General features: G+C 39.7%; 1 protein-coding gene across 1 annotated transcript; it reads right to left on the bottom strand.

The window, feature by feature from the left end:
• Positions 1-5,188: 5,188 nt before the first annotated feature.
• Positions 5,189-12,663, bottom strand: chpfa (chondroitin polymerizing factor a). Its single transcript, XM_029492914.1, has 4 exons — positions 12,185-12,663; positions 10,580-11,144; positions 8,843-9,025; positions 5,189-8,668 (listed from the first exon to the last, which is right to left on the bottom strand). The coding sequence occupies exons 1-4, from the start codon at positions 12,475-12,477 to the stop codon at positions 7,406-7,408; spliced, it is 2,304 nt and encodes a 767-aa protein (XP_029348774.1). The 5' UTR covers positions 12,478-12,663; the 3' UTR covers positions 5,189-7,405.
• Positions 12,664-13,876: the final 1,213 nt, after the last annotated feature.

Here is a 13,876-nt window from a genome sequence, read left to right as displayed (position 1 = left end):
TGAAAAGCTACAGCCAAAGTCAGACACCAAACTTGTGCTGCTAACAAACCACTTGTACGTACGTGAAGTATGTAGGCACAAATTGGACACAGCTTTTACTTTTCTCTCTCTGTCTCTCTCTCTCTCTCTCTCTCTGGATGGGACCCCTCTCAGCATTGCCCTGCTTCATATAAGAATTCAGGCAATTTGTGATTTCAGGACCAACTTTCGGTACATGATCACTTCAAGGGGACCAGTGGAGGACTGCATGTCACCTTGATTCAGTTTATACTAAAAAAAAAAAAAAAGGAAGATACAATTTATTTATTCAGTTAACATATCTTATTTTTTTCCTGTCTATACCCCTCCTTTTAGCCATTCTCATACTATTCATGAAAAACACCCTGTACCATATCAAACCTTTACACATTATAAATTATGTAATTATTTAAAGAGATACTATTATCTATATGTTCTATATTATATACCAGATGAGAGTACTTGTCTAAGCAATCTTATTCGTGTTACATGCATCCGAAGTACGAGGGGGAAATATCCAGGCTGAAATGTATGACCTTGGCTGAAGGAACTAGGAGCAAGTTTCCACATGAATACACTTTGTCTGGTTGTGGTTGAGGTGTTAGAGAGTAGCACTGTACCTGTACATAAAGTCCAACTTCTGAAAGTTCTAAAAGTTCTGTTGTAATTGTTGTTGTTTATATTTGGTTAATATATAGCTTAGGTAATATTAATTTTGGCTATTTATACATTTTAGAAAAGATTTTTATATGACATTAGCAATCACAACTGTAGCAATTGCTGCACACTTACAAGCAGCAGATATGTTAGGCCACTACGCATAAATACACTTTGTCCAGGTAACAAATGGACTGTGTGGGTCATGACTATTATGTATCATTTCCTTTTTATATAGCCTGCTTTTTACCAAACTGCTCAGTTCTTAAACATTTTCCAGGACCACACGCATATTTGTTGCAAATGAATGAGGACTGAATGATGTTTTTGGTTGATGTGGTTAATGTAAATGATTATTCCTTATGTGATCCATTTCTGCTCATCACGCACTGTTTGCTTTGGTTAGGATAATAACTTTGAGCTGGCTTAAGCATAGAGACAGAATTACAGTTTAGGCCGAGTCAGAAACACTGTAAGAGTATAGCTGCTACTTACATTGTGGCCCTGGCATCAGTGTGAATGTACGTGTGTGTGTGTGGGTGTGGGTGCGGGTGCGGGTGTGCGTGCGCGCGTGCAAGCGAGCGTGTGTGCGTGTGCGTGTGCGTGCTCGTGCGTGATTGTTTGCATGTGCACTTTAATATTTTGCACACACAACTGAGCACATTAGACTGACTTGGCTCGGTTGAGCTGATCCATGAAAGAAAGGTTTTTTTGGAGCCAGAATGCTTAGAAAGACAGCTGGGAGAGTTTTATTGCCATTCTAAGAGTTTTCTCTAATAAATCCAGTTCCACAGCTGCGCAGAGGAGTGTAATGTAAACATAGTTCCTGAGGCTGAAATATTTTTTATTGATTTACTTAAACCTAAGCAGGCAAGGCAAGGACACCATAATTTTTAAGAGCACAAGAGGGAGTAAGCTGAAAACCTTACATTCATTAATTCATAACAACATTAGTCATCATGGTGCAAAGTCATCTTGCTCTGTAGCAGCCCTTTTTCCCCTGCATGGAAAACCTTTTACAAAACCACACCTGTCAAGAATTAGTTGAAGGTTCTCCCATTTATAAACTATTATTTATTGAAGCAGATTTATGCAAATGTTTCTGTGACCCTGATTAAATAGTTTCTGTAGGTGTTGATACTAGGACCAGGACAGTCCAGTTGGAGGTCTGGCAAACCACCTCGATCATACAAGTGCCATGTAAAATACCAGTTAGTGTTGTTGAGTTTGTTGTACCAGCACGCATCTATTTGAGCACTTGTAGTCATCAACACTTAACACTTAGTTAACTTTCAGCGTCACCTCCTGAACAATGCTGGAAATCAGCTCCAGGAACTCTGGCCCAAAACAAGCGAGTAAACAAACAAAAACAATCTTTCAAACAGGCTACATGTCATGTTTCGTTAGGTTTGTGCAGCGGAAAATTCTGGAAAATCAGCCACTTCTTATGTTCTCACACTCACGAGGCAATATTTAAGTAGCAAGAGTCAGTTTGACTTTATTCATCGTTTCATTTGCTTTTGACACCTTTACCTTTATTTCTTATTGTTCCAAGGGTTCCAAGTATATGCTTCACTCAGGTAATCTTGACTAAGGATCATGAGAAAGAAGTCTTCAGAATGATGTTGGATTAACACTGACCTGTAAAATATTATTTGTACATTATAATCTCTCCTATTGTCACATTTATTTGTATAATGGCGCATGTTAAGGTAAAAGCATAGCTAATTGTCACATGGCACCTCATGCTAAATCAGAAGATCCGATGCTCTTATCTTGGTTGAGATGTTCTTAGTGTGCAGGCAGCTAATTTGCTATTTTGCTGTAATTTGTTCTTGTATGTGTGAAAACAGACAGCTCCATTTCGGTGCAAAGTGGAAAAATAAGTGTTATTTTAGTGCCATGATTCGAAGGTTACTGCACTAAAGGTGCAAGACAATCCACTCTTAAAATTTGTCTGGGAAGTGCTTCACATCACAGGTTAACATGTTTACAAATGAAGACACAATTATTTCTCTGTTAATTTTATTGGTGACTTCTGTTGCCACAATATCGCTACACATCACTTTTGTTCACAGTGAGAATTCACAGGCTCCCATCTGTCAAATCCCCTCCTCCTGTCAAGTAATCATGCGCAATACATCGGTGTTTAATATTCATAATCATGTGTCACTTTGACATTTTCAAAAGGTTCCCAATCACAGTCTCTGATGGCATCCTGTACAGGCGCTGCATAACAATCTTCTCCTCTGTCATCAATAATTGTAGCTATCCTCAGAGAAGTCACAGGGGCTGGTGTGCTGAGATGAATACAGGGCTGATTTATCACTGCAGAGTTTTGTTTGAATGGCATAGCTAGTCGTTGTAGAGAAGGGTTTTTTTTTTTTTTTTATCTGCAAGATGGTATGTTTAGCCACACAGTAAAATACAAACATAAATTCCAAATAGAAATTCTGCATCTGAAAGCCTTTAAAACACAGATGAGTTGACACGGGACGGAGTGGTGGGCAGCAGGTCTGTGCTGTAGCAGAAGTGACGACTTCCCCTCTTGATAACATGTACTTCACATTCCCCAGATTCCTCCAGCCCCGACTCTAATCTCCCTTTTTGCACAGCTCTTTAAGTCTACCTTTTTATAGCTCAATGACATTCAGTCTGTGTATGCTTATGACATTACCCATAAAAAATCAATTGAATCCAACCAGCCATCCATGTTAATTTTCAGTATCTATTTTGTCCTTTTTTTCACAGCTGACTACTCTTTGGCTGAAAGGCCATCTGCAAGGAGGAATATGTAAGTGCAGGGAGCCACAGGCTGCTGTCAGGAATTCATAAAAAAATTTCATCCCATATTTGACAAAAATGAAAATGGACGCTTCGCTTACGTTTTGTACAGAAGTGTGATCTTGTGATTACAGTATATCCTCTGTTAGAACACATTTTATAAATGTTAAATATGGTAAATACGATGACGATTAAAGTTTAGATAAAAAAAAAAAAAACAGTGCTTTCTAAATCAAGAGACTATAGTTTACTTTGTAAACCCATGTTGTCTATTTTGTCTGTACAACACGACATTTCAGTATGCCCACTCATTTACTTCCAAGATTTCCGCCTCTTACTCACACAGTGATGTAAAAATAAATCACAGTTTGACACTGTTACTGCGGGAGACCGAAGGCATATCAAAGGTGAGTTTTGGGAGGACAGATCATCCAGGATATTTGACATATCATAACCTTCAAACTTCAAGTAAGTAGTTTGTTTGCCATTTTTCTTACTGTATAGAAAATTGTACAATTCTACTTTAAATACCCTCCAGGTGAACCCAGGTGGTGGGGGGGGCATTTCTTGTACCGGTTTCTGGAGGACTTGAAACAACTTTGTCCCACTGTAGGAGGAGAAAGTCCTGGGATCCAACGTAAAACAAAGTACAAAATAATGACTTACAATTAAGTCCCAGCTGCTCTGTAGTTATGTGGTTTTACAGCATGCCTCAGGGTAGTGCATATAGACCCCTGAAATAGCTAGAGCTGTAATTAAGGTTTCAACATTTTCCCTGTTTTTACCCAACCCCAGACATCAAGAATACCTCAGCTTTAACATGAGAGGAAATTGTGACTGTAGTCCTCACAAGCACATGCTGAGCACAAGAACATGACAACTATATCAACTGAATTAAAAACGCGATTCCTCAATTTTTCTCAGCGCTCAGGACCCAGCAGCAAGTGGTGGTCTCAGGCCTGAGCTGAGTAAACATGTTCTTCTGCTGACACCTAAAGGACAAACTGGATTTTGTAGCTTCTCATCTAACACAGTGATTTTATTAAAATAAAAAAAAAAAAAAAAGAGAGATACCAAGCAGTAGCATTTTATATTCAAATATTCTTTATTAAAAATTACAATAATTCACAGTTCATTGGATATTACAGCACACAATTAAATATACTGAGTACAAATGAAAATGTATTGCTTTGGTTACAATAGTACCCATTTGTGTAAAATAATGTAAACCAATGGGTGTACACAAGTACACTGGAAATTGAAATGTTGAGTCAATGTATTTGCCTACTTCTTAAAAACTATTTAGTTGATTCAAAGCTACAAGAAAATGCACACAATTCAAATCAGCTTCATGTTCAAATGGCATGGTTTTCAAGCGACATAATATTAAGTAAAATACAGTATATGTTTGTGTCACCACAACAATAAAATGTCAATTATTGTGTCAATAATGCTAAAAAAGGCTTAAAAATAGTGTCTATAAAATATTTAGAAATGTACAGAGAATGTCACAAGAGACTCTGATAGTGCAGACACAAATCTGCATAATTCATAATGAAATGACAGATAAATAACTTATGGACAAAATACGTGGGAGACATTACTCAGTGATGACGGCTGTGTTAACAACACTGGGTGATTAATCTGTCACGCTCCCTTAAATTTAGTTTCATATGTCTTCAGAAGGCAAATACAACACAGATCACCACAACTTCATATTGTAATCTCAGACATCCATCTTTCACAGTGGGTTCTTTTTTTTTTTTTCTATTTTATTTATTTATTTTTTTTCCTTTTTCTGGAAGATTCAGTTTCCAATCCTGCACATTAACTGACACATTCATGTCACGGTGAAAAAGACTGCTCTCTCGTCTAGAGATGCGTTACAAAATTTATGCAAAAAAATCTCAGCAACAACTGACCGTGGTCTGTTCACGCAGCGGAAAATACAGTAAACACTGTGTTGGATCAGCACCGTGAATTTAGTGTTTCCATTCTATATTAACCAATTAAAGTTTAAATATAAGGACTTGCCTTAATCGTTATGTATTTAAAAGTAAACTTGAGAATGAGTAGGTGGTATCAGCAAAATATATAAAAGGTCTAGTGAAAAGACATTACAGTGTATTTACTTATCATTAGTCTTAATTTATGTAATGTCATGAACAGTATTGTGACATACTGTACACTACTACACTTGCAGCAAATATCGTTGACATTAAAGTCCTGCTCACCATTAGACATCTGTCAAGTTGTGTTCTTTGTAATATTGCACATTATAATCTTCTAATCTGGTGTCAGGTGCCATTTGCTCTGCTCAGTAAAGTGGAAAAGGCTTCCCATTGAATCATACTGCAACTGGGAGAAAGCAGCCAGCACAGGAAATGGAAACCAGCGACACCATTCAATGACCTACAAATTATTATTATTTTTTTTTTTTTTTTTTAAACAAACACAGTCAAGTCACACCCTTTGGAACAATCGAACATTTATATAGTCTAAAACCTGCCTACAATTTGTGACGTAGAAAAATCTTTCATACATTCTTAATTTCTAAACTATTTATAAGATGTTTTAAAGTATTACTTACTTCAAGGAGGACACTTAAAGAATGAAGCACCTGAACATCACTTCAGACATCTAACAAGGCAACTCATCCCCAATATGAATCATTTTACTTTTCCTCAATTTTAAACCTTTTAAAAATTGTAAGAAAGTGACAAAGAATTTGTTTTTTTTTTTGTTTGTTTTTTTTTACTCAAGTTCACACCAACAGCCAATGAGGATGACCAGTGAGCACTAATAATAGGTACTTCCCTGTATCTATCTACACCCTCTCTTAGCATTTAGGCACGTATGCGATTTGTGGAAGATTGCAAACTTTTCAACGTCAATATAACTAAACCCAAAAAAAGAAAACACAGCTATGTAACAGGCTTTGTCCACCTAAAACTATCATTCATGTTATATCCAAATTCTGATGAAAAACATTAAATGTGCAACACCAGAAGGAGTAATCCTTTCAAATGTACCAGCATAGGATAAGCCAGTGTCAAGGCACATAAACAAGATGGGCTTATGAAAATACTCAAAATCAGTAAATATCAAGCGCAATATTACAGTACCCTTTTATGAGAGGGCAAACTAACGGTGTAACAAAATAATGTATGTTTTTCTATTATACTGATACATCCAAGTTCCATTTAAAATATCTTTGATTTTAATTAAAACATTCTTTAAATGACAATAGCTGCTACTTCTGATCCCACTGACCAGCAACAACCCACTTGAGCTTTCTGCCATCACTATGTTAGTTCACTTGGTTTAATCCACCACCTACACAAGACCATGAACAGCTATACCCACTACACCTGATCAGCAACAATATTTATGCCAGACGTTGGTAGACCAAACCAAAGACAAAATGGTGGTTAGGAACATGGAGGGATTATAGCTGGAAGTTTGATTGACACTTTAACTATAAGAACCACAAAAGCCAACAGTACCCCTCTAGGCTTGCTTGGGTATCTGCTCTCTAGTGGTCAAAAATAGTTTAAAGCAACTTTAAAAATAATCAGAATAACAAAAGCATTTGGTTATATGTAGTCATCTGTTTGGACAATTATTGTCAACTTGTATATATAAGGAATATAAGGAATGTACTGCATCTGTTTTTCCAAACTACCTAAAAACTCATAATCCAAATAAACCTTTATGCATACTGGAAGATGGATAGTGTCAGACGAGTTCATCTACAATATTTAACCACATGAACTGTAAAAATGTATATTGTGTTTCAGCCAAAGGGGAACTGCTAATTTATGGTACTAGCCTACATGCATTTCTCTCGTTAACCCCAAATTCTAGCTTTCGTCCAGATGTTACAACATCAAACATCTGACCTTTAATAGCCATTTAAAACCAGAACAGACATTTCCTCAGCGTTTCAAGTGCTGTTTCCTTGTTCTTGCTCAAAAAGCAGCAAGGCAAGCTGGGAACGAGAACCAAGACCTTCCAAGTTACTCTGAACACATCTGTGATAGATGTCCTCACTGAGTCGTGGGTTGCAAGCTTGGTAACGATACTGCTGGTGCAATGCTGGCTCTACTGCCCTGAATACGTGCAGACCTGAATACTTTACAAACATGTCGTACATATCTATAGTCTCAAGAATCTCCTCATTCTCTTGTACATCTGCCACCATTCGTGTGCGTGTTGCCATGTAATCCGAGTTGTAAAAACAGGATTCTTCAAATGACCTGCGATCAAAATGGCCCGCGTCCCTGATCAGATCAACTGTGGCTGGACGCGGCTGGTTGTGATAGGCCACATCAGGGTTGTAGTCCTGGAAATGAATGGGGAAGAACACCTGCCAGTTGTTTATGGAATTCATGCGGCAGCGGTTCAGAAATTCTGAATTTATATTTGTGTTGACACTAGCCAAGAAGAAGAGTGTGTCAACTGGGTGTTTTTTAGAAATTATGTCCATGAACTTGATCTGGGATGGTATTTCTGTCTTGACACTTATCCAAGGGATTTTCACTGTGGGATATTTGCGTTCATAAGCATTAATCTGAGCCTTCACACTAGCAAATATGTCATTCTGGTTAACTTGTTGTGCTTCTACTGGGTCATAGATAAACAACAATGTTAGGATGGCATTTTCGCTTGTCTCAAAGGCATTTGAGGCAAAGACTTCAAGGAAATGGTCAACATAGTTTCGGTCCTGCTGAGTAAGGGGTATAATGATGTGAACCCTTGTAGCCTCAGTGACATATGGCATGGGAATTATCTCTATTTGGCTCAAAGGTCGAACCAGATGAACCCTCTTGGTGATGGAACGGCTGTGACCTTTCTGGTTTACTACCTCCAGTTGGAGGTCTAAGGTGTACTCCATGCCCCTGATGGGGTCAAAGCGCCTGTAGCCGTTAATCAGCTGCTGCTTCTTCAGGTGTAATACCGGCTTGTACTTCTTGTTCAGTTCTTCTATGGCTGTGTCAATGACATCGGCCACATCCATGCGGTCAATGCCACGCAGCTCACACTTGGGAGAGCCATCGATGCATGAATATATCTCTTCCTCTGTAAAATATTCCCACTTCAGAACTTCAAAACGAGTTTTGGGTTCAAAAGGTGGATTGATACCCACTGGCCACTGGGCGCTTCGGTTGCCTTCAAAAGCAACCACACTTACATTCTTTATTTCTGCCTGTGGAAACAAAAGAAGCATTCAAATCGATGCAGCAGCCACTGACACTACGCGGATGCAACACTAAAATTGTGAAATTCTAGATCTACAGCAGGAGAGACCAGACCAAAGAAAGGTCAGGTTTTATTTTTGACTGAACTCCAAGCGAAATGTGATACTTGGAGATCATCTTACCTGCAGTTTAGCAATCTCATCATAAGTCTTCTGGAGTTCAATCTCAGTGAAGTATCTGTGCAGTCGATACATCTGTTCAGGATCAGACACTGGATGGACAGTCAGAGCTTTCTGTAATTGTTCACTCTTCTCCTTGGCTGGATCTGAGTTTTTCCCCAACTCATAATGGTGATACTGAAGCTCCTTGAAGGAAAGACAGATATTTTCATGAGGCATCTTAAAGTTGGAATGACTAAGAACATGACCAATGTTATTCCAAGCTAAGTTGTTAAGATGCGCTACTTCCATTCAAACAGACATTCCCACTACAAACAGACAATGCAATGCACTATGCAATAATTGCATCGTGAAGTCAAGAATGAGATTTGTTTTGTAAGAACAGAATACTATTGTTAAGCAACTACGGTTTTACTGTCAGAGTTTTGTTAATTTTCAGGACGTAACTTTGCTCTGGGAATATAAGGTTTAAAAGATATTTCATCCTAATTAATTTACCACTTGATATATTTATAAATTATCATCAGTCTGGTTAAAAAGAAACACTTAACAATTTAAATGTGAAAACTAATTTTACAAGTGACTGACCCTGGCACCAGAATCCATATTAAAAGACACAGTCATTGAAACGCATAAAACACCTGAGGATCTTGAATGATTGAAAAAAGTGAATCTAATCAAGCTATTAAAAAATATGGAATAGTGTCACTGCTGAACTGAGCTTTGATGCCACACTTTTAAATGTTTGCCAACAGCTTACAGCCTGTCATGGTACTCTTAGTGAGCCATTGTGTGTGGCTAATTGGCATTACTGTTCTCTTTGAACAGAAAAATTGATGTCTGGCTCAATGCTCATACTGTCCTCTTCACTGATACCAAGCTATTTAATATTGCCCTGCCTCTCTCCTTTATCGGCAGGGTTCTGCCGAAGCCCTTCTGGCTCAGGGAACTTTAGTTAGCCATGCAAGTCATTCGACTGTAAAACAAGATGGTTTCCTTCTCTAGGTCATAGCCCAGGAGGAGAAAATGGCAGCAATAAACAACTTCAAAATAAGCCAAAAATGATATCTCAGCCCAACTCAATCATTTATGAAGCGTAGCATCACATTTTGTTATAGGTTTGTGTGTGTACAAAGTATGTTCATAGCTGTAAAAAAACACTACAAATGATTACTCAGAGGAAGCAAACTATTGCAGTAAGCAATCGCCTCAAAGGTCACTGGGACAAGGCTCCACAGATCAAGGCTCCACAGAGCTTGTTTGACCTTAAATGCTAATGACATTATAGGAGCACAGCATGTTGACCCACAGGGGATTTTTCACACCATTGAATCCATGTAAGGCTATACTCAGCTGTGCCCTGCTCGCCTATTTACACAACGGTGCTGCTGGAGCCATGGGGGGAAAAAAAAGAAAGACAAAAGGGCATTAGCAAACTACTTCGCAATATAAATACCACCTCTGCGAGAGATTGGTAATCACAGTTTAATATGGCTGCCTATCAATTTTAAATGCTGTCCCTAAGCCAAGAGATGCCTGGTATAACAGTCTTATTTTTCTATCGACAAGGAGAACCTTTCATAAGGCTCATCTGAATGCAATTAATATTATTATGGACTGATTCCTTTTGTTTCCTTTGAGCATGAAAGAATGAGAAGGTGAAACACACCTGCATGAATTTAAAGTACAATTTGATTATAAGACATGCGTATGAAGTGAAGAAGAATTAACCCAGCCTACCTCAAACTCACTGACACAGTTTGTGTTGGTGTAATCAATTATGCATCTTCCGAGCCACTCATCAGGTCTGGCACTCAGGATGTCATTCCTGCAGTTTTCCAAGAAGGGCTGGAGTCGCAGGAGCAAGGTACGAGACACAATGTACCCAAACCCTCCATAACAGTACTTCCCTTCCATCTCTCCTCCTATGAACTCCTCAGGACTGCCCATATAGAGCTCTCGATCCATACTAAGGTGCGCCACCAGGGTTTTGATCCTATCCGCTTCTGTGTAGGTGTCATCTTGGGCGAAGTAAAACCAATCATATTCATTGATGTAATGATCTGAAATGTATCTGATGGTCTGAAACATGTTCCATATCAGTCTCTCGTCTCCATGAGACACCACAAACATGCCATGAGGGACTTTGCGGTTGCGTGTGCCAGTGAAGAAGATTACAGTGTCCAAATGATGACTAATTGTGCGATTGACAGCTACCCCCATAGTGTTCATGGTGTTTTTGGATGTCAGGATGCCAACAAACAGGCGTTCTCGCATCCCCAACTCGGTGCTAATGTATCTAGCCCTGGAAAAGAAATCAAAGAGCAACTAAATAAACAGTGATTTGAATAAACCGCATCAAACCTGTGTAAATAATTTTAAAACACTCACTGATAGTGACTGAAGATTCACACTTATAAAAAGGCTAAATTTTTGATCCAGATTAAATCTTGTGTGTCGAAACAATTTCATGGGAATTGTTCATACATTCAGATTTACACAGATAAGGAGAAAAATTGACCTCTACTGAAAAGTTAACATGCAAGAACACGCACTGTGATTCATCACTGCAACCAAGCCAAATCCAAGCCTGAAGTTTCTTTCCTTGTTATGCTTAATGTTTAATCAATTATGCCTCCTGTTAGAGCTGATACTATTAATAGGTGGTAAGAAATGAATCCTCAACTAATCATAATAATCATAATAAACGTCCAACAATACAATTTAAAGGGATCTTTCCTTTTGACTACACAAAAACTTGAAACATTGGTTTACTCTCTAGATGGTTGTTACATATTACTTTTGGATATGCCAAAAGATACAAATACAATCATCAATTATTTGAGGAAATAACTGTCATATTAGTTGATGATGAAAATGCTGCCGGGCATGGGTTGCCTTTGAAACGTTATAGCTTTGACACTTACACCTCTGACCTCAGAACAACTTTCTTTATGCGAAAGTTGGGTGTGCACTTTTGTGTGAGAGATAATGGTCAAACAAGAGCGCTATCTAGGAAATGTGTATGCTGAAAGAAACATTTGACACACAGCACATATCCATCAGTATGGAGACATGGTGTAAAATATGTTTGGACATCCTGCAGGGTTAAGGCTGTTCACGGGCTGAAACCAGCAGAGGAAGTGAGGCGGTTTACTTTATTTAGAAATTGGCTGATAACAACAATAAACAACAAGCAACATGGTGACACCTGTACAACTGCTGTTAAGTAGCCCGGCACAATGACTGATTTCTCATCATGACCTGCACTGCGGCCTGTTGCTGGACTCTTGTTGTGTGCATTCAAAACAAGATGAAGCCACAAACAGCCCCCGGCCAGCTTACCTGAAAACTTTCTTCGGAGTGCTCTGCTGGTCTTTATTTTTATACGGGACTATCCTCGGCTGGAAATCCTCCTCAGACTCCATGTCATTGGGGGTCGAAATGGAGTTGGGCTTTCGGGCTCCTTTGAGCAGCCCATCCTGACCCAGACTCGCATCCTCGCGCTGTTTGGCGTCAAGGTAACACGTTTCTTCCGTCCAGTTTGTGCTCAGCAAACTCAGCGTGAATCCTAAAGAAATGCCGATCACCACCGGGCCGACCGACCGCAGGACAGAAATAAACACTGAAAATCTCATTTTGGGGGGGGGGGGGGGTGGCTCTCCTCTCCGACGGTCCGGCGTCGCTCGGCAGAGTCCGAAGACAGGCGTCTGGTCCGGGACGGGCCAACGTTACATCAAGTCAGATACGACTAAAGCCGTCCCCGCGTTCCGCTGAGGCAGACCGTATAGTCTCTTCCTCAAAAGCTGCGCAGGCCACTTACGTGTCAGTTTAGCGGGTACCTGGCTCCTCCCCTCCCGCGCGCCAGCGTAAGAGGAGGGTCTAGCTCCCGTGCATGTGGATGAATACAGGCCGCGGACGGCGGAGGGATATCCAACCAAGATTTAAGACGGCGCGTGACGTCACCCGCTGGCTCGCGAATTTAAGTGCTCACTGAGCGTGAGCGTTGGCAGGTTCAGCTGAGCCGGCAGTCTTCAGGGCGCAGACTCAGGGCAGGGTTGTCATTTTTACATGGTCTCATTGAAAGCAGCGCTGCACGTAAACTGCTGTAACAAATGCTAAAGGAGAAGTTAAAACAGCGCTCGTTAAAACACACACAAATTAGCAAAGTGCTTGAATGCTGGGTTCATAGTACAAACTTCCTCATGACACGTACACAGTCAGAAATTTTATTAGCAGAGGAAAAGAACTCCTACTTTTGAATTTAAAGACCAATCAATAGGTGTATTTTTTAAGTTGGTATAGGTGGTTAACGTCTCTCCCTTTTAGTTTAATTTATACTTTGACGTGTTTGTGACTGGTCGTTTGAATCAGGTAAGACGATGAGTCATTGGGGTGTCTGAACTTGTGAGATGATGCAATGGACTACACTGCTGAGATAACCTGTTCTCAAGGAGTTGGAGCTGTTTATTATGAGGTACCTGAGCAATTTTAAGATTCAATCGACACAGAGCCCATATAATACAACAATCATTCATTTCTTTCTTTCTTTTTTTTTGTCTGCATTTGTCCTCATAGTTTAACACCAAAGAGTGTCAACATTATATGAGATTGATGCAGTTACAGTCTTACAGCTAAATATTTTATTATGTCAGTGCGTGCATGTACTTTGTGGATCTCTATTGAGTGGAATGACCTTTGTGTGGCAGGGAGGGAAGTGCTACCCCTCAGTGGAAATATAGGGGGGAACAAAGGACAGAGAGGATGTGGGAGGATGGACAGGGGAAGGGAAGCAGGTAGTGCTGGTAGGAACTGGTGGAGTGAAGGATGCTGTGCTTTTCCTGTGCTTTTCCTGTCACCTCACTGGAGCCCAGAGGGTTTCTGTGTAGGTCTGTGGAGAGTTGGGAGTCGAGGTAGGTGAAAGTGTCCTAAAAGAGGAGCCGAGTCAAAGACAGGGTACATAGTGATGGAATGAAAGAGCAGCTCAGCCCATTTTAGGCAGGATTCATCAATTCTTCATGATGTGCTCCAACACGA

Source organism: Echeneis naucrates, chromosome 21 (assembly GCF_900963305.1).
Source record: "Echeneis naucrates chromosome 21, fEcheNa1.1, whole genome shotgun sequence".
NCBI lineage: Eukaryota > Metazoa > Chordata > Actinopteri > Carangiformes > Echeneidae > Echeneis > Echeneis naucrates.
Note: the sequence above shows the minus strand (reverse complement) of the source record. Positions and strands in the feature narration are given on the sequence as shown.